Here is a 26,275-nt window from a genome sequence, read left to right as displayed (position 1 = left end):
CTGACCAGCATAGAGCCTATATAGCACGTAGACGTTCTACATTTGAAAGGCGCGGCATTTTCTAACAAAGATGAAATTAATAACGATTTTAATTTGTTTTTCCAGTTCAAGTTACGTGTGCGTATTCAGTTTAAACAAACTTGCATCGATTGACCTCACGAGTTTGTGTTTGCACGTGTTTTTCAGGTTTTTCATCTTTTTTTGCTCAAAAGTCACATGATCCACGTGACTTTACAATTTTATGAAATTAAAGGCTTCTTACTACTTACTATCGTTAGAAACACTTTAAAATTTATTTGACTTACCAGGAAAAAAAAATTGTTGAAATTCATCAGTGTCAAGATTTTAATTTGGCTGAGTATATTAGCGATTGAATTTTAGGGCTAGCCTTTATCATCATTACTAAAGTCTGTACGATAAAAAACATAGTCATGATTAACCATTTTTGGATTTAATCATCAATGAGCGTTGAGCAGCAGATTGGATTCAAATAAATCTGAAACATAAGATGGCATCAAGAGTAGATTAGCAGATTGGATTCAAATAAATCTGAAACAGAAGATGGCATCAAGAGTAGATTAAGGTTGTTTCATGTTAATAAATATCTAATTAATAGTTTATATAACATTTCAGGCCTAAAGAAAGACCTTTAATAGGCAGATTAAGCTCTTACATAATGTATGTTTAACTGAGGGATTGCATTGTTCACTACCACTAACCAATACATTATATTGCTCCTTGATAATCCTAATCATTTGGTTTTTCTTGAACATATTTCTGGATTTTAATCTATAAAATATATATGATCCGGAAATTATTTATTGTATCTTTTTTATTTAAGGAATATCTTCACAGGTATTTGTCACCGAATTTCAAAATGTTGAAATTTTACAAAATAATGTACTGTATTAATCAAAAATTTAGCTTCAATTCCTAATCAATAAAGAGTTGACAAGCTAAAACATCCCTTCATTTTATTACAAGACCAATCTAGGTTACAATTTTAACACTTCATTGCAGTACAAAATACAAAAACAAAATATATTTGACATATGATTTTAGATGTCTTATTGATAGTAGATTGTCACAGGAAGATGATGGATATACAATGCATTCCAACTACTCTATAGAGAAGCAGTGGTGAAGGTTGAGTTTGTGCATCCCCCCAAATCTCTTACGCAAAATACAACACAATACATATTATCAAACATACTTACTTAAACTATTCACTGTATAATGTTGTCACCCTGTACGCAATAGAGACTACAGTTTAACAATTTTTTCTAAATTTTTTGAGTGGAGCATTGGAGTCATGAGAAAGCAAACTCTTCAATATTCTGTCTTTTGCAACTGTAACCTGTATAGTTACACCTCTTTTTCCAAACGCCTTGTTAAAGTCATAGGAGCTACAGTTTTTAACAGATGGTTTTCAAAACTGGTGTGAAGCATGAGGGTCATGGGTACACAAAATATATCAATTTTCAGCGTTTTGCACTCTTTACGTTCCGGAGTTACCCCTTTTTGCTGTAACTTTGTGAATGCGATGAATGCAATAGAGGCTGCAGTTTTTAAAAGATTCTTTACAAACTGAGTGTGAACTGTTTTGGGCGTAAGATGAGGAACCCCATTGGTATTCAGTGTTTTTATTCTAGGACTTTCTGTTCTAGAGGTATTATATGTGTCTGAAAAAGCTTGTAATTACACCATAGAAATCAAATTCCTTGAAGGCATAATCAACTTCCAAGTTTTCCTGCTGTTTATGGCATTCTTCTTTTGTCTGACATAGCTGCTGTGTGAGCGTATTTTCAAGTTGCAGCTATGAGCTTCTCTATTTTTTATCAATGCCATAGGCCCAAAAATCTGGCTCCCACAATCAGCTGCCCCTACCTTTCACAGGTACATTGCAGAGAAGCCCTTTAGTATATAACATATAGGGAACTAACTATAATGCTGGTGTAGACAAAATCTGTGATCAAGTTATAGTGAAGTTCCACTGTAAGTTTATCAGTAATATCCTATACTTACATAATATATAGATTAATTTCAGTAATTGAATTAATTAAACCTTGTAATACATGTAGTAGTAGTAGTTGTAGGCTATATAGGGTAGGGTCATCAAGGTAAAGCTGTCAAGAAGATTAGATACCATCTTTGAAAATGAGCCAACACATTTCTTGCACATCATGTACAAAGTTTTCTCAGTCTGTTTTCTACACAAGACTTGTAGTCTGTATGCATTGTGCCTCCATCTAAAAATACACAGGCAGTGAGAAACAGTGCAATATCATTTTGTGAATATCATTGACAAGGAGAGATTTAGTACTCTACAATTAGATGCTAGTCAGGCTGTTTATTTGCAGAAACAGTTACTATGTGGGTAAATTTGGAATTATTGTATATATATATTAGAACAGTGTGACACATAAGTTATGAATTTATTTGATTATCTGTGAAGACGAAGTATAGGCCATATAGTGTTAATACAATTTAAGTTAAGTATTTTTGTGTTACACATAAAGACCTAATGCTTAGTTTTGGTAGTTAGTCTGTTTGAGAGTATATAAGTATAGTTCCTGTATGTTTATGAACATATGTTTTTAATTTTTTAGTACCTTTACTACATGTGGGTCACTACAACATTATTGTAAATATAAGATGATATTTTTAGATAAAGGCAATGAAAGAAAAACGGACAGGCCAGAAGATAGTACATAGCAGACATCAGCCATAGAAACAATTCCATCCAGCTTACAAGTTGGGTAACATTGTCAGGCGTTTCCTATAATAGAATTTCTACATTCTCCAACATAAAGGTGAGTGCATGTATATCTAGTATATAGGTAAAAACAGACATATTTCTACACTCTTATATATACTGATGTATGTATTTTGTTTGTATGTATGTAGGTATTGGAACTAGATATAATTTCAAACATTATCATCGGTAGAATTTCAAACATAACTGAAGATTTGTATTAGATCTTGGTACAATAAACCTTGAACTCCCAGTACAAAATGACTTAATATTAGAATATCTTTGCAACATGATGTGTTTCTTAGAAAATAAGTCATATTTCAGCTTGACATATTACAAATTTAATATTTGTATCTTATAAGATTTTTTTTTACAGGAAAATGAATAATGTTGTCTAGAACAGAACTAGATTTACTTTCATATTCAAAATCTTACTTAGGTATACTGAAGTGTGGCGTGTAGTGGTTTGGTGATAACAGGGGCCAGCCCCCAAGTTTCACGTATTGGGCTTATTAGTACTGAGAAATTTGAAAAAGGAAGACATTTTAAATACTTAAAAACATAATTTCTTAATTTCCCCCAGGAAATGGATTGTCAGAGCCATCGCTCCCTCTCCACCCCCACCCCATCCCCATCCCCCACCCATGTAAGATGGCATGGTTTTGTCATATTTATAAATATATTTATATAGATATTGTGATACACTGTTGTATTTAGCATAAGTATAGAATGTAGGTAAAACATTGAAAGGTTAACTCTAGGTAATTTACACACTGGTATAAAGATGGTTACTTGTCAAGAATTAACATAAGCCATATGCTTTGCCAAGTTTCTCATAGTTAGTAGCCTACTAAAATCAGAGGAGGGTAGGTGTGCAAAAAATAAAAGAAACCAGAAATGGTTGATAATGCTCGATTCCGATGTGATTTCCCAATAGGGTATAGGGGTGTGTGTGTGGCTATGTGCTCTTGAATTTCCAAAGGGTTGCCTGAATGTCATTATATTCCCATTCCCCTAATAACATAATACCTACCTTCTTTTCCTGCTATACTTCCCTTGTCCCAAACAGATCCAGTGATACTAAAAACCAATTGTGTTCAATGTACATACATAACCATCGACCAATCCTTCTTGCTTGTTGGCCATCAGGCTCAGTAGGACAGGAAACCAGTTAACTCTGCTGGTGGACGACGGATTGTTGCTGGTATCTAATTCTCTCAGATTTAGGTTTCGAAAAGTTAGCAGATTGCAACCATTTGTAATCACAACTCTGCATTTAGCCCTATATTAAAATTGTCAGGGTCGGACTGGGTAGCTCTGGTCCTTCGTACCAACATATTTCGCCGGGCCCCCTTCGCGGTGAAGAAGGCGTGATATGACGAGAAAAGGGAACTTAGTTTGATTCACTATTCATGCACCCCACTCATAGATTATGTTTCTCCCCAGATTCAGGCCATTATATTTCTCAGTGCATACAAAGATGAATTTTAGTTGTTTTGAAAAAAATATGTCAAGTTATGTTTTCCAATAGGGGTCAATGGGCCCTGATTATACTGATGACTTCCAGATTAGATTTCACAGCTGGATAAAAATATTTTCATGATATTCAGAATCAATTAATTTGTCTTTGTTTTAATATTTATCTAAATGAATTAGGAAAATGAAAGGAAATCAAAAATTGCAACACGGGCGACGAAAATGTTTGAGCTGTTAGCATACTCAAAACCAATACGCTAACCGTTACTACAAACCATTTTGACATTAATTCTGTCACCAGTAACATAAAGTTAGGCTTAAAGGAGCTAAATCGCTAACATTTGGGACCTAGAAATTCACAAAAGTGGGTCGCAACGCATATAATACTGTAATATGAATGTATTTAAACTGATTTACATTTAATGGTTTCCGTTTTTACTACAATTTCAAATCAGTTATGTTCGGCGAAATAAGTCAGCAATCTCAATCGAGTGCAAATTTCTAGCGTCTAGTTATTCTAGTCTACATAACTCCATTTGATTTGGTGCAATGTGTCTAGCCTTGTCCCTCGAGTCTCTCAATACAACTGGGGCTGAAGTGCATTATGGTACACAATTCGTGTACCAATGTTAAAAAAATTATTTTATCTTAAATATCGGATATCAGAAGCTCATCTTTTCCCGGTAAGTTTACATCATCAATGTTGATTTAAATTGACCAATAATTCGTGTTTTCGATGTCGAAGATTTTGGAGGATTTTGAGTTACGGACTTAGGTCCTTTAAAGTAAACTTTTTAGAACAGTGCTATGGTCGGTGTCTAAATCTTGATCATCTTCTTGCTTTTGGGTTGGCATCAGTTCTGTGAAGTGCTACTCCTCCCTCATTAGTGAACAGAATCGAATGAAACTTGACATACCCTTTGTAAGGAATAGCAGTTCCTTTTGAGTCTTGATTTTCTTAATTCATTGGTCGTTTAGTTCTTAATGGTTGCTAACTATGTTCATGTTCAGGACTTTAAATCATAATCCCTAAACAAAGTGTTAATGTATGGTATGCCATGGCTCTGATATACATCCAATCAATTCTAGCATGCAACACCCACAATTTTTATACGCCCACATTTTCAAGTGGACGTATTATGCCGTCGCCCCTGTCCGTCCGGACAATACACCAATACTCCCACAATTTTTATACGCCAACATTTTCATGTGGACGTATTATGCCGTCGCCCCTGTCCGTCCACAATTGTTTGTGGACTCTCTACAGGTCACAATTCTTATCTGATTTTGACGAAACTTGAAATATAGGTTTATCCCCAAAAGATCTCGGCTGCTTCAGATATTGGCATGTATCGGATCGGAACATCATGGATTATGGCCCCTGATTGTACGAAAAATCACGTTTTTAGCTTGTGGACCCTACAGAGGTCACAATTTTTATCCGATTTTTTTAAAACTTGAAATGTAAGTTTATAACCCAAAGATCTCAGTTCCTTTCGATATTCGCGCATATCGGACCGTAACTTCCTGAATTATGGCCCCTGATTGTACGAAAAATCACGTTTTTAGCTTGTGGACCCTAAAGAGGTCATAATTTTTATCCGATTTAAAAAAAACGTATTATTATATCACCGTTACACCCTAAGGACGACTGAGTTTGAATTTCGTGAAAATCGGCCCAAAATTGGCAGACAAAATGGCCCTTGATTGTAGGAAAAATCACCTTCTTGTTAGCTTGTTCTCTATCCATCTCTCGAAAATGTGGGCGTATCCTGCCTGGCAGCCGCTGGTTGAAAATAGTAGGATTTTGGTCAGCGTCGGACCTTCCTTTACGATGCTAAACTCCCTTTTCCGAGAACCTTGTGAATGTGATATAGGCTATAGTATTTAACAGATTCTTTTCAAATTCGATGTGAAGCATTGTGATCATGAGAGGACAAACCCTATCGATAATCAGCTATCCACAACCTTTTGTTTTAGGAGACTTATTCATAAAAATATAAACTAAAATATTTTAAGAATTCAGCATTCAGCCCTTTCATTGGACAAGAGCTGAATATGGCCCCAGAGTTGTGTGAGTTTATGGGAGGACTAATCCTATCAATATTCAGCATCCTGTGACTTTCCGTTCTGGAGTGACCCACCTTTTCCCTGACAATTGCTTGTTTTTAGATGATTTGGACATTGGATTGTTTAGCATGAGATATATGGATTAAATAGTACAGGTTTGAGATAATATCAAAATTAAAATTTTCTTGAGATACGTTGTTTAGCCCTTGTGGGTGCACGTTGCGAAAATCACATAACAGGTATCATGTCAATATGAACCCCAGTTATAATTCAAAGTTTTTACGTAGAGATATATTTGAATTAAAAGGTAGCAGTTTGCTTTTTATTTGCATTCATATTTGACACCTTATAAACAACTAAATTATTATCCAAATACATTTTAGTGACATATGGAAAAGATTTAATAATTCTCACAAAATTGCTACTTTGTGTACTATGTGATAAAGAGGTTAAATGACAATTCACGCTTGATACAAAAACCATTGAATATTTAGAATTCATCAATTAATTTTTGGTATTTGTAACATGCAGATGCTAAAGAGAGAATACTCTGGCATATGCAATATGGTATCAGGCAGCAAACACATTAGCAAAATCCCTACTGTGAGTTATCAATTAGGGGTCCGATTGGACCCCATGTTCCCTTCAAGCATTGGATTTGGACCCGATTTGCATGTAACATAACTCTGCATGTGGGAAGCAGATGAATACCAATCTCTTCACTATGTATAAAAATGTATAGGAGAGAAAGTCACTAAATTTCAGAAAGCAGTGCCCAGTAGTTATTACAAAACACTATAAAACATGTGCATGGGGTCCACTGGGACCACACACGTGCACCGACAAGGATTTTAAGGATGGAAGATTATATAGTGTAGCATTAGGATAATGTAGAGATTAAATATAGTAGAAATTACTATAATTCTTCTTTACGTAGTATTTTAGTAATTGATAGGTAATAACACAACACATTTATATGGATAACAATTACTGGTTTATTTGCTAGCAGCATTTTGATGATGGTATTCTCATCTTTATCAAGCAAGTAATCAGATAATGTTATGTTTAGATATTATAGAGAGTGTGTATTATAGAGATTAGATGGTGTTGAGATTAGATATTGTAGAAGTTACCCTAAATATTGTAGAATTTAGAGATTAGTTATTGTAGAATAAAAAAGATTAGGTATTGTAGAGAATGTATATTGCAGAGATTAGATCGCTATTGTGGATGATAGTTATTATAGATATTAGTTATTGTAGATATTAGATAGTGTAGAGATTAAGTGTTGTATTGAATAGATATTCTACAGATTAGTTATTAAAGAAATTAAATAGTGAAGAGATTAAATATTATAGAGAATTGATATAGAGATTACTTTTTGTAGAGTTGATTTTTGAAGAGATGATTTTTGAATAGATAATTTTTGCAGAGATTAAGTATTGGCGATATTATATATTGTAGAGTAGGAATATTGTAAAGATAGTAAATGTTTCTGATTTATAAAACTATAGTTGTCAATTGCAGAGTTTAAATAATACCACTGTTGGAAGTTTGGATTTGGCACAGGTTACTTTTAGATATTGAATAGAATTGATTATTTTTTAACAAAATATCTATTAAATAATAGTGTGGATAATTGGTCTAATGCATGCACTTTAAATCAAGGTTGTAGGTGACAAGGAGTGAGTTTACTCTGGATCCTCCAGTTTCCTCCCACTGCTACACGCAAGCCAATTATTGAAATAAAATTGAAATATGTGTTAGTCCCAAAATGACATAGATGCTTCTGAGTGGAACTCTCTCTCTCTCTCTCTCTCTCTCTCTCTCTTGAACAATAGATTATCATCATATCTGTGTAACTCTTGCAGGATTATGATTCTGTATTAAATAATAGTATCACAAATTCACAATGTGTGTATAATTAATTCAATTATAATTCTAAATTAATTAATAGTTTATCATAAAGTTCATATGTCTATGACAACACTGTTTTAACACTATATTTATAAGATACCTGTACTTTTATATGTTTATGCCCTCAATATTCTCAGGTTGTCATCTCGAAACAGGTTATAATGATACACAAGGATAAGGTTTATAAACAAAATGAAGTCTATAAACATTTTTTTCCATAGATTAGCATAGCTTTTTTATATGCCCACATTGAAATGTGGTTGTATATTGTCGTCGCCGCTGTCCGTCGGTTCATCCGTCCATAATTGGGCGTCCATAATTGCTTGTAGAAGCTCTAGAGGCTAAAGTTAATATCTGATTGACTTTAAATTTATACACAGTGTTTTAGGTCATGAGAAGCCGAAGCCTATTACTTTTCAACGATTTTCGATACTTACTGCCTGAGTTATGGCCCTTGGTCTCTTTGAAATATCTTGTTGACACTCTAGAGGCTAAAATAATACAATGGTGCCAAAATAATGCTATGATTATCAATGAATCAAAAACTAAATCAATGTTAATAGCTACAAACTATCAACTTAAAAATCCATTAAATAAACTTGACATTCATATCAATAACAATCAAATTGAAAATGTTTCTGAATTTAAACTTTTAGGTGTAATCATTGATAGAAATTTTTCTTGGAATAAACATACTGAATACATTTGTAAAACACTAAATAAAAAATTGTATCAACTGAAAAAGATAAAATCACTTCTTCCGTCAAACTTGTTAAAATTATTCTATTTTGGCCATTTTCAGTCACATCTAATTGTTGCTCCACCATCTGGGATACCTGTAGTAAAACATCCTTAAATTACTTACAGCGTGTGCAAAAATTGGCTTTTAAATTAATTAATGATAAACCACTACCGAAAAATTCAACCTTATCTACTCATGAAACCCTAGCCAAATCACTAAATATTTTAACCATTCAAAATCGGTTCACCTTCAATAAATACATCTTACTTTTCAAATTAGTTCATAAAAAATGCCCAAACTACTTAACTAATATTCTCGTTTTTAAAAATACACCTTATACCAATATTAATCGTTGATGTAATATTCCTCAACCTAATAAATCAATATATAACAATAGTTTAAAATAAAATACATTGGACCTTATCTCTGGAATAATCTACCTACCTCAATTAAAAACACAACTGTACTATCAGACTTTAAGGCGAATATTTTTTTAAAGATACATTGACATTCCTAACTTTAGTAAACCTTATGTACATAATTTTAATTCATAATAGAGAAGGTAGTTAACCTTACTGCATTTTTTTTTTTTTTTTTTTTTTCATTGTTGTTCTTGTTGTTCTTATATTGTTTTGTTACGTTTCAAGGGCAGAATTGTAAAAATGCCTGGCCTAATTTCTACCCTAATAAAGATATTATTATTATTATTATTATTATTAAAGTTAATATCCGATGGACTTTAAATTTAAACACAGTATTTTAAGTCATGAGATGCAAAAGCCTATTGATTTTCAACGATTTCCGATAATTACTGCCAGAGTATTGGCCATTGATCACTTTGAAATATCTTGTGGACACTGTAGAGGCTAATGTTTATATCTATCCGAGTGACCTTAAATTTATCCACACTGTTTAAGGTTATGAGGCGATTTACGATAGTTACTACCAGAGTTATAGCCCTTTACCTCTTTGAAATTTCATGTTGATACTCTAAAGGCTAAAGTTAATATCCTATTGACTTTGAATTTATACACAGTGTTTTAGGTCATGAGACACAGAAACCTATTGATTTTCAACGGTTTCCAATAATTACTGCCAGAGTTATGGCCCTTAAGCACTTTGAAATATCTTGTGGACACCCTAGAGGCTTACTTTAATATCCCATTAACTTAAAATTTATACGCACTGTTTAAGGTCATGAGACAAAAAAAGTCTATTGATTTTCAACTATTTTTGATAATTACGGCCAAGGTTATAGCCCTTGATCTCTTTGAAAAATCTTGTAGAAGCTCTTGAGGCTAAATTTAATATCTGATTGACTTTAAACTTATACACAGTAAGGTCATAAGACAAAGAATCCTATTCATTTTCAACAATTTCTGATAATTACTGCCAGAGTTATGGTCCTTGATTACTTTGAAAAATCTTGTGGACGCTCTAGAGGCTAAAGTTAATATAAATTGTTTATGGTCATGAGACAAACACTTGAAACAAATTCTAATGTTTTCTGATAATTGCTGCCAGAGTTATGGTCCTTGATTACTTTGAAACATCTTGTGGACGCTCTAGAGGCTAAAGTTAATATAAATTGTTAATGGTCATGAGACAAACAATCGAAAAAAATTCTAATGTTTTCTGATAATTACTTCATGGATTATTACTTGTAATCAGATTTTCATGTGTTGTAAATGTTCTCATTACTGACAAAAGAAAAAATATGCAACAACACTTGTTGACTGCTCAGCATACGTTTCTTTGTCTGGCAACCTATCTTTGATATATTTGAGAATAGTATATCAATGACATATTAACAATACAATTTGTTTAAATAATTTCAAACCCATTATAAATATTAAATCTATTAAGATGGTAAAAAATTTGTATTAAGCCTTTAACAAGGTCTGCCTTATCCAACTTTATCCAAGGATATATTAACATTTTGATATGTGTGTATATTACTGCACATGTAATTAGTAGAGTGATATAAGTAGTTTATAAGAGTGAATTGTCATATTTCCTGTAGAAAAGGAAGGATATGTGATTCTATATATGTAATTCTTGTCATAACTTAAGTAACTATAAAATACTTAATATGCAATAACTGAGACACTTACTATATACTTATCATTTTTACCTTCTTTTTATACACATACATTTTATGTGAACTTATTTATCTTCACTTGGATGTTCATTTATTTCTTATTAATACTCTATAGGTCAGAATTCATATTAGGGTTTTAAAGCTTATGAACACTGTACTTGACAAAATTCTCAATGTAATTTAGAAAAAGTCTTCCAAATTTGAACTTTAGAAAAAGAAAATTACCATAAAAACAGAATGAGCAGAAGATATTAAAATAAAACCAAATTGATATCATTTTCAAGTGGATGGTTTTGGTGGGATTGTTTAGTTGGGCCTGTGTATATTCAAGGACCCTTTTAATTTTAAGAATTTTCAATTGTAAACAGAGCAGAGTTCTCTGTAGAATTTTTTAAACCTTACTTGGATTTTTTGAAGCTTGTGGTATTTGTGTTGGCATTGAATTTAAGGCTAGCACAAATAAATTTGCTGGTTTATGAGAGGGTGTGTTTAAGACTATTTTTTATCAAAAAACAGTGGGGAAACAATATAGTATTATCAAACCATGACGCTATTCTTATAAATGATAATAGTTACTTTATTCTCACAATCATTAATGATTTTATAATGTCAAAAACATACCGCTTTACACAGAAGAATTCAAAATGTGTTAATGTTCCAGTGCAATCGATAAAAAATCCTGCCATATTAGATAACGATATTGTCTGAGCATGTTGTAATATACTGTGTTGTCAATATCATACATTTGACACATATTTGGCGGAATAGGGCGAATGGTATACCTGTGATGCCATTGTCTTTCCATATTGCGTCGTGCATACTTATTATCCTGGTCATCATCGTTGCCAGGAAAGCCGGGGATCAGGATGTATACTATACTGCCCACGGGCACAGAAAGGGGTCTCAAGTGTCTACAGATCCATCACCTACAGATCCATGTCCTACATATGGACGTTGTGGCTGGCGTGTACTTACAATTAAATATACGAATCCAGTTTCTGTATGTTGGGTACCTTCAAAGATCACAGCAAATTGCAGCGATTTCATTGGCTGATATATCGGTCAGCAGTTATTTGCCAGTTGTCATAACTGTATCTGTGACAAAATAAAATTCTAAATTAAGAAAATAATTTGGATATCTGTTATGCAGGTATGTCTCGTGTATGAGCTTGTTTCGGCAACTTGCCCAGCTTCTGACCTATAACTAAGATTACTAGAACAAACTTTGATGTTCACTTCAACAAATGTTATCAAATTTTAATGTATCATGCATAGGGGTGGCTCCAGCAATGGGATCGATGGTGCGCAGCAAAGTAACTCGAATTCTATTACGAAAATCGTGGACAGAAATATGCATCCCATACCTGATTGATCACCATAATTCTATTTTTCTTGTCAAAGGTTGAACTCCTCTTTCATAATCAGTAACTTACTGTCCTCAATACACAGCTGTTTTGAAGGGGTGAAAAATATCGTCATTCATTTATTGTGTCTTAAACATACATTATGCAAGAGCTAAATCTGTCTATTGCAGGTCTTTCTTTAGGCCTGAAATGTTATCTAAATTATTAATTAGACATTAATTAACTACAGACCATAATCAACTCTAGATGGCATCGCTAGCCTGCGATCTTTAGTGGATTGTTAGCCGATTTAGTGCATAACTTTCCTTTAATGGATAATTGAGACTATGCTGTTTATCGTAATGACTTTAGTAATGATGATCAAGGCTAGGCGGAAATTCAATCACTTTGTTTGCGGTTCATAGTGGATCAATTTGAATGAAATTTTCAGCAAATTGCCTTTACATTATCTAGTTTTTAACTATTATAGTCACAACTGCCAACTCGTTATCGAATCTCCCATAATGTATCTTTAAATATTGGATATTTGAATCCCATATTTTCACAGCAAGATAACAACATCAGTATTGATTGAAATAGACCAATATTGGATTCTAATTCGTGTTTTTAATTTCGAATGTTTTCGTAAATATTGAATTAGAGATTTGGCTACTTTAACTATTTTTATAGGCCTTTTGTTTTATTTGGACTTTTTTATACACTATATAACAAAGGTGTTCAGAGCTTTATTTTTCGAGTTCTATGGATAATTTAATATATTTGAGTATATTGATGAGATAACCTATTGTAACTTACAAAACGTTGCTGAACACTTGAATGACGGATGTGCGCTTTATAAATGTTGTATAATAATAATAATAATAAATACTGGCCACAAGTAGGTAGGATGTAGGATGTAATATAAACTCTATCAATACATATAGATCCTTGTACCAAGAGATATACAGACTGTAGAATACTAAGATTAAATAATACATGTAAGTAATTATTACATAGAAAGTAAGTCATTATATCTATGTGTAGATTGTTAAGTGTGCCAGTTACATGAACAACTGTATAAATAATGACTATGCGTTTACTTATACTACCGTACTGTATACAGAGCCTAATTCTGGCCTCTATTAACCCAATCTAAAAATGTTCTATGAGCAAAATTTTGAAACAGCATCCCTGATACAGATGTATCCAAAACTGTCAGAAATAGATATTTGTTTATAATCATCATAAATTGTTTTTCCTGTTTATAATATATTCATGGTTCAACCTGGATAAAATTTGAATATATATTAATGTAACCCCTGTCCATCCTTGTCGTTGACAACTGCTTGTTAACACTCTAGAGGCTCAAGATACATTTGAAATTTACACACTGTGTTTATGTTCATAATATTAATATTAATTTTCAATGACTTGGACTCGTGGCCCTTGATCTATTGTGGACGTTCAAGAGGCTAAACTAAAGTTATATTTCGATTAACTAGACATTTATATTCAGTGTGTAAGGTCATGGGAGCTAAAGTTATCATCTGATTATCGGACCGGTACGTATTTTGTATGATAAATGTAATAAATGCTAGCACTACCAAAACGAGAATATATATGCAACCTTTGTGGACTGCTCGGATGTCTTAGCTGCGGGCATATGTTTCGTTCGAGTTAGCAATAAAAGATCTTCACAAGTTTGGAAAATGGAGAACACACTGCAAATAAGAGACATATATTACTGATTATGAAATGTGGATATGGATTTTGACAATATAGGCCTAATCTTAAATACTCTTAAGGATGCTTTCCCATGAAAGTATTTATAGGGAAGAAATGAAATGGGGTTTAACATCCCACATTTCTGTGTTGATCAGGCTAATAAAGACTGATTATACGGTAGTTATTTCCAGTAAAAGTATGGCTAATTCGGTATAAATGGAAAGTAGAAAAATTCTAGATTTCCTGAAAAACACATATATATGAGGCGCCCACATGACAAAATTGTAATGGGATCACTAACTGGCAGTCTGTCTACTTGCTGTCTGCTTGAATGACATAGGTGCACTTGGTTTTGTTGATTGAATAGTTAGCGGCTGTGAGAACAGTGAGAGACTTAAACATACTGCAGACTGCGCTTAAATGGCGGAAAAGAAGTGGGCAGAGGATAATTCAAGAATTTACTTAGGCTTAGATACATGTATTTATGGTAAATGGACAGCGAATAACGACCATCTTCTCAATCAAGTCACATGACGAAGGCTGCTCAAAATAGATTTTAATAGGCATTTGGGCTAGTTTTATGAAATGAAATGAAATGGGGGTTTAAGTTTAACATCCTGCTAGGTATTTTTATTCTGATTAAAACGTTTTGATAGATTAATTAGTTTGAATATGTTTTTAGTCCAAATATCATTAAATCACACAGTTTGTACATGAGAAAACATGCTTAATATTTTAGTTTACAAAAAGTTTTATATAAACCCGCATTACACAGAACATAATATGTAATTAATGGATGTTATTATTTTAAAAATCAGAAACTCTTTATTGTGCCTTTCGTTTTATGTTCTTTTTTGTAATTGGTAACCCTGTAGTATGTATTACCTACAGTATATTAAGATAGTTAATGTTTTGACACTAAAATAAGCTGTGTATAATATATTTGTAGTTGTACTAAACATAAAAATCATCTTCCTACTTCTTATAGATTTTAAACAAAACACACAGAACAAAGAACTTCAAAAACTAATTACTCAAACAAATTATTTGTGAACATCCAGTGATTTTTGTTGTACAAGAAATTAAGTAGGAAAGTAAATATGAAGGATTTATTTCTAATTGGCTACATTCCTTCACAGATTTTCCTAGCTTTGAAAATCCTCCATATGCTAGTTTTACGAGAAACTGATGTTTACGCTATCTGACATTTAGTATAGTGAATATTGTTTGTTAGAGATGTTGTTCAGGTTTATCAGTATGAAGATGTGTGTGTGAATCAGACGAGGATATATAATATTGCCAGGTAGATTTTATATAGATAACTGATGCAAGTTTTTAATTTCTTTTATTTGAACACAACACCTCATGTATTTGATCTTTGTAAAAATATAATATTACTACTGACAATACCTATAACATATTATCTATATGGCATAGTTTACTCATCAAGCTTCAGAACACTTATATAGCTTTTGTTGGAGGAGAAGACAAAACAACAACTAACTAGAAAACAGAAGAAGAAGCACATAAACAGCTAGACAAAACATGGCACTGTAAGTCCATAAGAGAACTATCAAATCGAGTGAATGGATCTGTCAGTATTTTAAGTAGATTCGGTGTATTTGAACATTGTATAATAATAATAATAATAATAATGCTTTATTACACTATTTAGCTCGAATACACTATTTTGCCTATAACGTTTTTTAGGACTTCGAATTCTGTCTTATGGTTTGGATTGTTCGTACTTGGTTTTATTTTATATAAATAACCATAGTTTGTAATACAAAGATTAATTACAGTATATCAGTGGTATTGTGTAGAGTTTATATGTTATTGTTATAAACCTATATCATATCTTATATTCCATTATTATGTATAATTTATATGTTACTGTTATATACCATGTTTTTTTTATAGCTTTTATTTCATTGTTATACACCTTGGTTTATAATGTATAGTTTATATTGTATTGTTTTATATCATGGTTTATAATGTATAGTCTATATTGTATTGTTATATGCCTGCATTGCCTGGTACTATGATTTATATTGAATTGTTTTATACCATGGTTTATAATATATAGTTTATATTTTATTGGTTTATACCATGGTTCATAATGTATATTTTACTGTTATATACCATGGTTCGTAATGTATATTTTATTGTTATATACCATGGTTCGTAATGTTTATTTTATTGAAATATACCATCAACCGCCATGGTTTATGGATATCTCTCTTTGTTATATGGTTTGCAGTTATAATACTGCTTATAATGTAATAATATTTTATTATTATTATTATTATTATTATTATATACCATGGTTTTGAATGGAAATCTGTGTCCAGTTAGTCATGTGTATGGATGAATATATATGCCATGGATATTATACAGAGTATGCCCTACTATTTCTAGAACACTTTATACTTAACAAACTATTATTGTACATTTGTATTATAAAATACTTAAATCGGAAATGGTATGGGGTGTTCATAAAAGCGTACCCCTGCATTATGCATGATATCTGTCACAACAGTAAAAGAAAAAGTCAGGGTGGACCGAGCAGATCTTAAATGATGTATATCATACTTTATTACTTTTTACATTTTCCAGAAGACGAGGTCAACTTTGTTTTGGTTGTTGAAGTCACCATAGTTATCAAGATGGCAGAAGGAGGTTGTGCCAAATGTTCTCGGTTAATGTTGGTTATATTTAACTTCATCTTCTGGGTAAGATACTTAGCCATTCTTAATAAATTTCTTTACACTGCCAGATTTTTGTCTCATCAGTTAAAAATACTAGACTATTAGAATTCTTAGTTGATGTATTATAATATTGCTGCTACAGCATGGAGTGAATTATGTCCAGCAATAAAAATACACATTATACTTGAACAATATTTAACGATATCCAAAATATCTTTTGTATTTGAGAATGAAAAATCCATCACATGGATGTTTCATAATTTATATTTCTCCTGAAGTAAAGTTGTATACTTATAGATTATTTGCGTGTAGATATGTCATCTGTGTTATTTTGTACAGATATCGGGAGGAGCTGTTTTAGGAACTGGTATATTTATCCTAGTATCGGATGAATTAGAGAGTTTTCTAGCCACATTAATAGATATGGATATACCGTTAGAATTTCTCTATACGGCAGCTTATATAATGATAGCAGTTGGAGCATTTGTATTTATAGCCGGCTTCTGTGGATGTTGTGGTGCTGTTAGAGAAAGTTCTGTTATGTTGGGAATAGTAAGTACATTATTTACACACAGCCATCTGAATCTACATGTACTTGCAATATCATACCTATGTTCTTTCAGTTAAATGCAACATCATACATGTACCTATGTCCTTTCAGTTAATTGCCAAATCATACCAGTGTCCTTTCAAGGTAATTTTAATATCATACCCATGTCCCTGCAGTTAATTGCTACATCATACCAATATCCATCCAGGTAATTGCTGCATCATGTTCATGTGCTCGCAGCTAACTGCTATACCATGTGCAGTTGTGCACTCAGGTAAATGCAACATAGCACATGTGTCTTAGTGTGGTAAACGTTTAATTTAACACCTACTGAAATACATCAATTAATGATTATTTGACTACTACTATTTAAAATGAACCTATTTATTCCATTTATCAACACACTGATTACAGGAATGCATGTTTTGAAATATGTTTTATTATCCTGCGCTGAACAAAGGTGAAGGGAGAGAAATATAAATTGACATTGTCTGTTCTTCAGTCCTGCGGTCCCGGTTTACTTACCAGATCATATCTCATAAACCATTCAAGATGTCTTTATGAAACTTTGTAGACAGATCAACCTATTATAGTAGTTGTGCCATTTGTTAATCAGAAATTTCTCATTTGCCTAAATATTCCATATTCTTCTTACTTATTGGTGAAGCATGATGAGATAAATATAGCCTTTTTTGTATACTTGTAACAGTACAATCCTAGCCAGTCTTTAAAATTTGTAAAAAGAAAATCCAAACACATCTTAAATATTTGTAAACGGAAAATTCAAGCCGGTCTTAAAAATTTGTAAAAAAGGCAGATCCAAGCAGATCATTAAAATTAGTATAAGGAAAATCCAAACTGGTCTTTAAAATTTGCTTTTACATTATAGATTGATTTATCACTATCCTCATATTTTGTATAAAGTCATAAATATTTCCTGTTCATTCATGTTTACTGGTACCTTAATTGTATATTGTTTACAATATTGTTTATATATTTTCTAGTATATATTCTGTATGGTTATTGTGATGTTAGGAGAATTAGCAGCAGGGATATATGTAGCTGTTGAAAAGGGTAATGTAAGTATTTTATTTATTTCCATACTTTCATATATAGGCAATTAAATTAACCATCAGTGTTACAGGAATGTTTTCAATGGCAAACTTGATCCAGCAAATCCGTTGGAGGGCCCTGAGCCAAACTCTGAATAAGTTGCCCAGGGTAGGACTGACATTTTTGCTAGGACTAAAGAGTAAGGATAAGGAGTAAGGATCACACAAAATAGTTCTTATTTCAATTTTTGCACAACAAAGGGAACAAGGGTTCTATGAATAAAGAAAATGCATTTTTTTTTCTGATGAGACAACATAATTAATTTTTGTAAATGTTTGTGATCACTCTTGACTTTTACTTTGTACTCACAGCTATAGTTCATGCTAACTTTGTGTCATAGATATCTTTTATTGTATGCATGAAACAACACATTAAAATTGCTGCTCAAAATTATGGAGCCGAATCGTTGCCATATTAAGAGAAAAATATAATAGTTAAAACTGACAAATTATCATAGTCACAATGGTAAAAATGGCCATTTTCGAGATTTTTCACTTGTAAATATCACATAACACAAAATCACTATATTAGTATCAAAACAAACCAAAAAATCTAGTTATGTTTTTTTCACTTTCTACTTTTCTCCTTTGCAAATTCACTGTAACTTTTTCATCTTTGTATTTTCAACTATCAGAATTTCTCCATTGTATTTTCCACCACCAAAATTTCTCCAATAGAACGGACAGAGGGTGTGGATCCGGATTCAACCGAAGTTGACGTCATAAGATGTCAGTATTTATCGTCTTGGCTAAAATCACTGCTTCATTGGGTTATTCATAACTCTAAAGAATTGTCCAATTTTATTTATTATTTTATAAATTCGTTGCCATGTCAAACAACTTTTTGTTTAATGAGTTATATCATCGAACCTTGAGGTTCGCTCATTGTCTTAATAGATTGTATGAATCTTTGACAGCACATCGGCATGGATGTGAGCAAATTGCTGGTGTTATATCTGAAATAAGTATAAAAATACAAAAGAGGTGTCTGGCTGCCTTAATCAATTAAGAAAAGCTTTACAGTTATTAGACGATGTAATAAATTTCAAAAATGACAATAGGACATGGTAGAGAGTATCATGTTTCGTTAGGAAGAGTTGATCTGCCAAAGTTATTTATTCCACAAGAACAGTTACAATATTTAGATGATAAAGATCTTTAATTTGTGGAAAATAAAAAAATAAAATATCCCTAAAAAGAGGTATGAATTATTGTTATCACTGGGTCAGTTACCCAGAATATTTTAATTTACCTTTTCAATCTATCATGATAAGGTACTGTAGGCCTACAGCACAGTGGATGTTTACAGCTGGCCCCGGATCCATTCACTTGATTTGATATGTTTGTTGCTTATTGTTTGAAATATATGTGTAGCCGATATTGTGTGTCGTATCCACGGGTTTGTATTGTGTAATTGTTTGTGTGATGCGGTCCTCCTGCTCTTACTATTCCCTCAGCTTTACCTAAGTACCCCAAATGCATTAGCCGCTTATATCAACGTAGATTTATGATGTTGTGTGCCAATAGTACCTATCATAGAGCATTAGTTTTAGTCCAGATGAGTTATGACGTCCACTTCGGCCGAACTTGGAAACACGCTCCTTTCCTTACATGGTCAGTTAGATTGGATAAATTGTGATTGTCGAAAATGTAATTGAGAAAATCTGATAGTTGAAAATGCAAAGATGAAAAATTTACAGTGAATTTACAAAGGCGAAAAGTAGAGAGGGATAAAAAATAACTAGATTTTTTACATTGTTAATTTTGGTCGAGCAATTTTTGTTTTGATACTCACAGTGATCTTCAAGATGTTAAATATCCATTAAAATATATTAAGTGTTATGTGATATTTAAAAGTGAAAAATCTCGAAAATGGCCATTTTTACCATTTTGACTATGATAATTTTGCAATTTTAACCATGATATTTTCTCTTAATGTGGCAACAATTCGGCTCCATACAAAATAACAGCCAGTTATTTTGCAAGAATTGTTTTACTTTGAATTTTATATATCAGAAAAATACAAAAACATTTTTAAAACTACTGCATGCTTTTTAGACTATATTTTCACAACTGGGAGCAAGTTTTGATCATAAAGACAATCTTTCAAAGAAATTGAAAAAAATTAAATTTTATGTCAGACTAAACAAATCTTTTGGGACAATGATTGAATCTATTTTTATACGCCCACATGCCAGTGCCTACATTTATTATCTGATCAGTTTGAAACTGATATATATTGTATCTATTAGTGTGACGAAGAAGCTTATCGAATTTCAGCAATTTCTGTTTATAACTTGTAGAGTTATGGCCCTTGTTTCCCTTTGTTGAACCCCTTGTGAAACATCTAATGACAAAAGTTATCATCCAAGATTATGAGATTAGTAAAAAGAATAAGCCTATTGAATTTAAGCAATTTCTGTCAATAACCTCCAAAGTTATGGCCCTTTTCACTTTGTTGATCCTTGTGAAACTTCGATCTGTATGAAATCCATATCAGTGTCTTGTAAATGCTCCTATTACCTACAAAAGCATAAATATGTGACAACCCATGTCGACTGCTTGGATGATTCAGCTGCTGTGGGCATGTTTCATTTCCTGGCAACCCATCTTTACAAAATTGGTATGAATTTGTAAATACATTAACATTATTCCTCTTTCATTGGAATCCTATTTTAGATAGTTAACTATTGGATGTATTTAATAATTGCAACTTTAAAGGTTATTTTCTTGATATTTCCCAAAATTTGTACAATATCAAAATTTCTAGCGTATGTTTCTAGAAGAAGCCATGAGTTGCATTTGGCTTACAAACAATTTAAAGGAATAATAGGCCTTTCAACATATTTTCTTTTTCTTCTTCTTTTTTTAGTTGGAAAAAAATGTACATGATGTTATTTCTGATAGTGTAAGAAATTATACAGGAATGGGTAACTCTACTGTAGATTTTCTTCAAGTTAAGGTAAGACTTTTATACAGTGTCTGTAATGTAAAAAAGAAGTCACCAAAAACAACAAAAAACAAAAAATTGTTGTGAAAGCTAGAAACTATCTAACCAGGAGATCTCAGGTTCGCTGTCTAAGACAGTTCCTCTGGAATTTCTGGTATGGTTTCCCCTTGTCAGGACAGGGAACCTGGCAAGAAACATTGTCTTGTGGTTCGGGTGGGACAATAAACAAGGTCTTGTGTAAACATTGGTTAAGACATAAATGAATCCTTGATAATAAGAAATCAAAATAAGAGTAGGCTGTAGTACACTGTATGACGTAAGCTCATCTTCATTAGCATGGTTGCTGCAGAAAAGTAGGATATTAAACACAATTTCACTTCATTTCACAAGAACCTTATGTTCCTACTTACTAACGATTGGTTAACACAACAATGAGAGTCCCCTAAAAAGCTGTAATTTCTCCTCAAAAGACAATTTTTCGATGAAATAGATTTCTATTTAAAAAATATCAATGTACCGTAGAACGAATTAGAAGCACAGTAAAAGGAGATAATTTATTTTTCTCACAAAGTTGATATTGCTAATATGGTAACTTATTAATTCAGTTACATTGCTGTGGAGCTGATAATTTTACTGATTATCGTTCAAGTTATTGGTATACATCACATACCCAAGCACTTCAGGTAATATATCATTATAATGTCTTCCTGCATTTCAGTTTCAGTAATTAATTGCCTTATTTCTTACAGTACCCTAGTTATATGTTGAAACAGGTAACCAGATACATATGAATGGTGTTTCATATATATATATGCTGTAATACTCAATGTTTCATTCAAATTTGTTGACAGTTTTATTACTAAATAAAAAGTGATTTCCTGTAAACATGTTTGAAGTCTTCAAAGGTTTGACATGATTTGGTTAGACAGTTACATCGCATGTTCAAATTAGATTGTTTGCCAAGCCATCCCTCAAATATACATCATCCAACTTTCGATTTATAATGGGTCAAACAGTTTTTTCAGTGGCTTTCAAGGCGTTTGACAAATTCTTGTGAAAAATCCTGTACTCAGTGTTCGAAGTTTGAATTCTCCATAATTACATGAACTTATGTTTATTTTTAATATAATACTATTCAAAATCAGTTACATTTATTTGTTAGTGAGAGTAATTATGCCTTCTTATAGAAGAATGGTGGATTATACATTAAGTTATATGTAAATATTTATATATCTGAAATATATTGAATAACTACCATAGATTAATTTTGATTAGGTTATTCAAAACAATGGAATCATGTATATGTTTATATTTGAAGGAGTATGTACCAGAAACATGTTGCAAAGGTCTTGGTACTGATGCCCAAAATTATGTGCCATTTAATATAGGATTATGTCAAGAAGAGGCTCAACCGGGAAGTCTTATACCCAGTGATAAACGAGAAGAACTGCGATCAAAAGTAAGATATATGTAAAATATTAAAAATATCAAGTTAGCCTTAGAGGTAGTTTTCTTTCTTGTCCTGTTTCATAGTTATATAGTTATGAGCACATACATATAAGTTCAATATATCTGTATTGTAACATATTTGAATTACCTATCTATATGTATTTTCTTTGTGAAATCATTTAATGTTTTGATAATCCAAATATCTGTAGGCAGAGCTTCCCATCATCATGACAAATCACAAAATGAATCATTTATCAAACACCAAATTCAAGAAATTTTTGGATTAGGTGCATTACTATCCAAGCCGATTATTAAAGATACCTTTCAATGTGCAATCTGGGTGATTCGATGATGTATTTGGACTAAAAACATATTCAAACTAATTAAACTATCAAAAATTTGCTTTAAATCCCTCTAAAAGCATTGTATTCGTGAGGAAATACCTCAAGCTATAAAAAAATCAATTTAAAGAAATCATGTTTGTGTCATGGTACTTGGCAGTTGCGGAAACTACCAACAGGTGCCAAGCCGGAGTAGAATTCATTATATAAAAGATGATGTTGTCTTAAACTTGGCCATTTACCATAAATATCAAAGCCTACGTAAATTCTCGGATTACCCCCTGTCCACATATTTTTCCACGTTTTTTATCTCAGAAACTGCTGTATGTTTAAGTCTCACTTTTTCCACGTCCGGTCACCATCAAGTTTATTAAAATAATATACGTTAAGTGCTCCATAACGCAAAGAGATCAGACAATCTATGTATGCACCCTTTGACGTCACTCGAGCAGACAGCCCAAATCGTCGGGCTGTCTATTAGTGACACCCTCTCCATGGATGTTTTTCAGTGACTCCAGTATTTTTCTAGTAAGATTGGATGTTGCAACTTTCTATATATATACCGAAATTGCCATACTTTTATGTATCTTTAAGGTGTCATTTAATTTAGGTATATGGAGATGGTATTGTATTTGTTTCAATTTTGGTTTTCAAGTAAATTTGAAAATATCTTTCTCAACTAATTATATACTGTATATTTTATATATCTGTAGGGATGTTTTCCATCTATAATGGATTGGTTAACTAGTCAAAGTGTAATACTGATAGGAGTTGGTGTTGGTATAGCTTTAATACAGGTAATTAATATACAATAACTAAAGTATAATATTAATAAGTATCACTCAAACAAAGGTGTAGCTGAATTTGACAATTCAATGTGATTTTGTTTTAGAACATGCCAACATCTTTAACAATGGTGGCGCCAAGGGGGGGGGGGCAGGCAAGGGGCGCTATTGCGCCCCCCCCCCCTCCCCATAAATCAGGTCTTGACAATCAGTGCCTGAAATACTGCCAGACTGCATTTCTGGCAGTCTAATTTTCAAACTTTCGGGGGCTTCATTGAGGTTCGCAAGTCCATTCATTTGACACTTTCCTCTCTGGGGTCGGAAAAACTAGTGATGAGACGACAGTATCTGATCAGCTCTATTTATTTCGACAGCATTTCCTGCAGTTTGCAAGTCCATTCGTTTGACACTTTGTTCTCTGGCCAGATAAACTAATCATCAGACGACGGACGGTATCTGGTCAGCTCTATTTATCTCGACAATCGGTGCCTGAATGAATACTGTTAGATAGTATTTCCGGCAGTCTACCCCTAGTTGAAGCTCATACCTTTGCCCCCTTAATCTTGGACTTTGCCCTAGCTTTGCCCCTCCAACAACCCCGGCTGGCGTGGTCACTGATCTTTAACTTGCTTTTTCGCAAAACTACCTTTTCTGACTTGGGGAAACTTCAAACGGATATAGATCAGTCAATTTTTGCGGAGAATGTGAAAAAAACAATAACTCAATTTTCAAAATTTCCCCATTGTGACTCAATTTGCCAGCATGGATTACATATATCAATGTTTCTATTGTTTGAAGAATTGATTGAGCATTACTACAAAATTGTTAAAGGAACATTGCAGAAGATTGTTACATTACGCTTCAATCAAACAATTTTGACAATTTGTTTTTTGATTGGCCTTACTAATCAGACGTAGAAAACGATACCTTTAAGATACAGTTATGCAGGTGACTTAATTGAATGTCATTATTTTGTTTAGCCATAATAAGTCTGGAAGTTTACTGCTCTCGATTTGTCACAAACAACCTCTGCCCCTATGCACTTTTATAATCACTTATTCAGCAAAGACATCAATATTTCTCAGAGATTATGGGGAATTTGATTTTCATGACAATTCTTTCATTTTTGCGGCCTTCTGACTTAAGCATGGTGTATTTGGATGGTACTATAAACTTGTCTGTGACAATATAATATTAACATGGTGAAACCGTAATTGATAAGGATACCCATCTGATCTATTTTCTTAAGCAAGTGTCAATAGTATATTACCTAAAAATTGTTCACCCATTTGGGAGGTCCAATCATATTGGATAGAGAAGCTGTAGACTGTTGTATTAGTTATCTCCCTTGCATTTCATTTCTCAAAGGACAAAGTAAGCGTCCACAATTTTTATATATGTGATACAGTAGGTTCCGGGGATCCCAAATAATTTTGAAAGATTATCTAGATCTATCATCATGTACATGTCATCAAAATGTTGTTGATTTGATTATGTCATCCTTTCCCACTAAATGGTCTTACCAATTGCCACTTTTTTCTTTATATGTATTAACTTTTTTACTTTTATTATTTTAGGTTTTAGGTATCATATTTGCTGTGTGTCTTTGTCGGAATAGAACTGAATATTATGATATGTGATTGATATGAATTGTTTGATGTGTTTATTCAAAGGATTGTTGGATTCCATTGGTGTGCAATTACCAAAATCACTTTCTGTTTTAAGAAATCAGCTTGAATTTAGTTCATTCTTGAAGTGTCTCACTTTTATTCACATTTGAAAATCTTGACTTATATGATGTGAGATCAGGATTTGGGATATACTGAAAGGACGAGTATGAGCAGGACATAGATGCTTTAGCTATATTCTAGACATCTTATTAGGCTTTCATTTTTCTTCCCTCTTGTGTTGATTGTAATATGCAGTATTATATTAACATGTGACTTTAAGGTGTGTTTGGTAGCTCAATATCCACATCTGGACACTGTTATGTACATAAGTTAACCCTGTTACAAAGATGTGATCAATTATTTTATTTTGAGGTTCAGCATCATATGTAGTTTAATATTCATATAGTGCAGCATCAGAGAATAATTATGAAATTAACCAGAGATAAATAAATGAACAAAGACTTTGGATTCATTTCTGTCAATCACTAGACTACCAAATCTTTCACTCATAACCCAAAAAAAATTTGGAATGGTCATTGATGAGGGATCTCCATCAATTGAGTTTAATTAATTATTTAGAA

At 32.4% G+C, this 26,275-nt stretch overlaps 1 protein-coding gene across 5 annotated transcripts; it reads left to right on the top strand.

Annotated features, from left to right (window-relative positions):
• Nucleotides 1–2,189: 2,189 nt before the first annotated feature.
• Nucleotides 2,190–26,160, top strand: LOC126823301 (CD82 antigen). Of its 5 annotated transcripts, none has more exons than XM_050552054.2 (10): nt 2,190–2,373; nt 2,669–2,813; nt 16,746–16,861; nt 17,177–17,389; nt 18,392–18,466; nt 21,372–21,461; nt 22,055–22,132; nt 22,768–22,908; nt 23,953–24,036; nt 25,602–26,160. In XM_050552054.2, the coding sequence occupies exons 3-10, from the start codon at nt 16,796–16,798 to the stop codon at nt 25,662–25,664; spliced, it is 810 nt and encodes a 269-aa protein (XP_050408011.1). In that variant the 5' UTR covers nt 2,190–2,373; nt 2,669–2,813; nt 16,746–16,795; the 3' UTR covers nt 25,665–26,160. The 5 variants fall into 5 exon arrangements, with proteins under 5 accessions (XP_050408011.1, XP_050408014.1, XP_050408015.1 ...); XM_050552057.2 differs by having other exon boundaries at nt 2,190–2,377; XM_050552058.2 differs by lacking the exons at nt 2,190–2,373; nt 2,669–2,813 and adding an exon at nt 13,297–13,402.
• Nucleotides 26,161–26,275: the final 115 nt, after the last annotated feature.

The sequence above is a fragment of the Patella vulgata genome, chromosome 6 (genome assembly GCF_932274485.2).
Source record: "Patella vulgata chromosome 6, xgPatVulg1.2, whole genome shotgun sequence".
Classification (NCBI taxonomy): Eukaryota; Metazoa; Mollusca; class Gastropoda; family Patellidae; genus Patella; species Patella vulgata.
Note: the sequence above shows the minus strand (reverse complement) of the source record. Positions and strands in the feature narration are given on the sequence as shown.

Excerpts from the sequence above, each read along its gene's own strand:
- LOC126823301 (XM_050552054.2), top strand. The coding sequence starts at position 16,796 with ATGGCAGAAGGAGGTTGTGCCAAATGTTCTCGGTTAATGTTGGTTATA. Across the intron at positions 18,467-21,371 it reads TAGCTGTTGAAAAGGGTAAT|TTGGAAAAAAATGTACATGA; the intron begins GTAAGTATTTTA and ends TTCTTTTTTTAG. Across the intron at positions 21,462-22,054 it reads TAGATTTTCTTCAAGTTAAG|TTACATTGCTGTGGAGCTGA; the intron begins GTAAGACTTTTA and ends TTATTAATTCAG.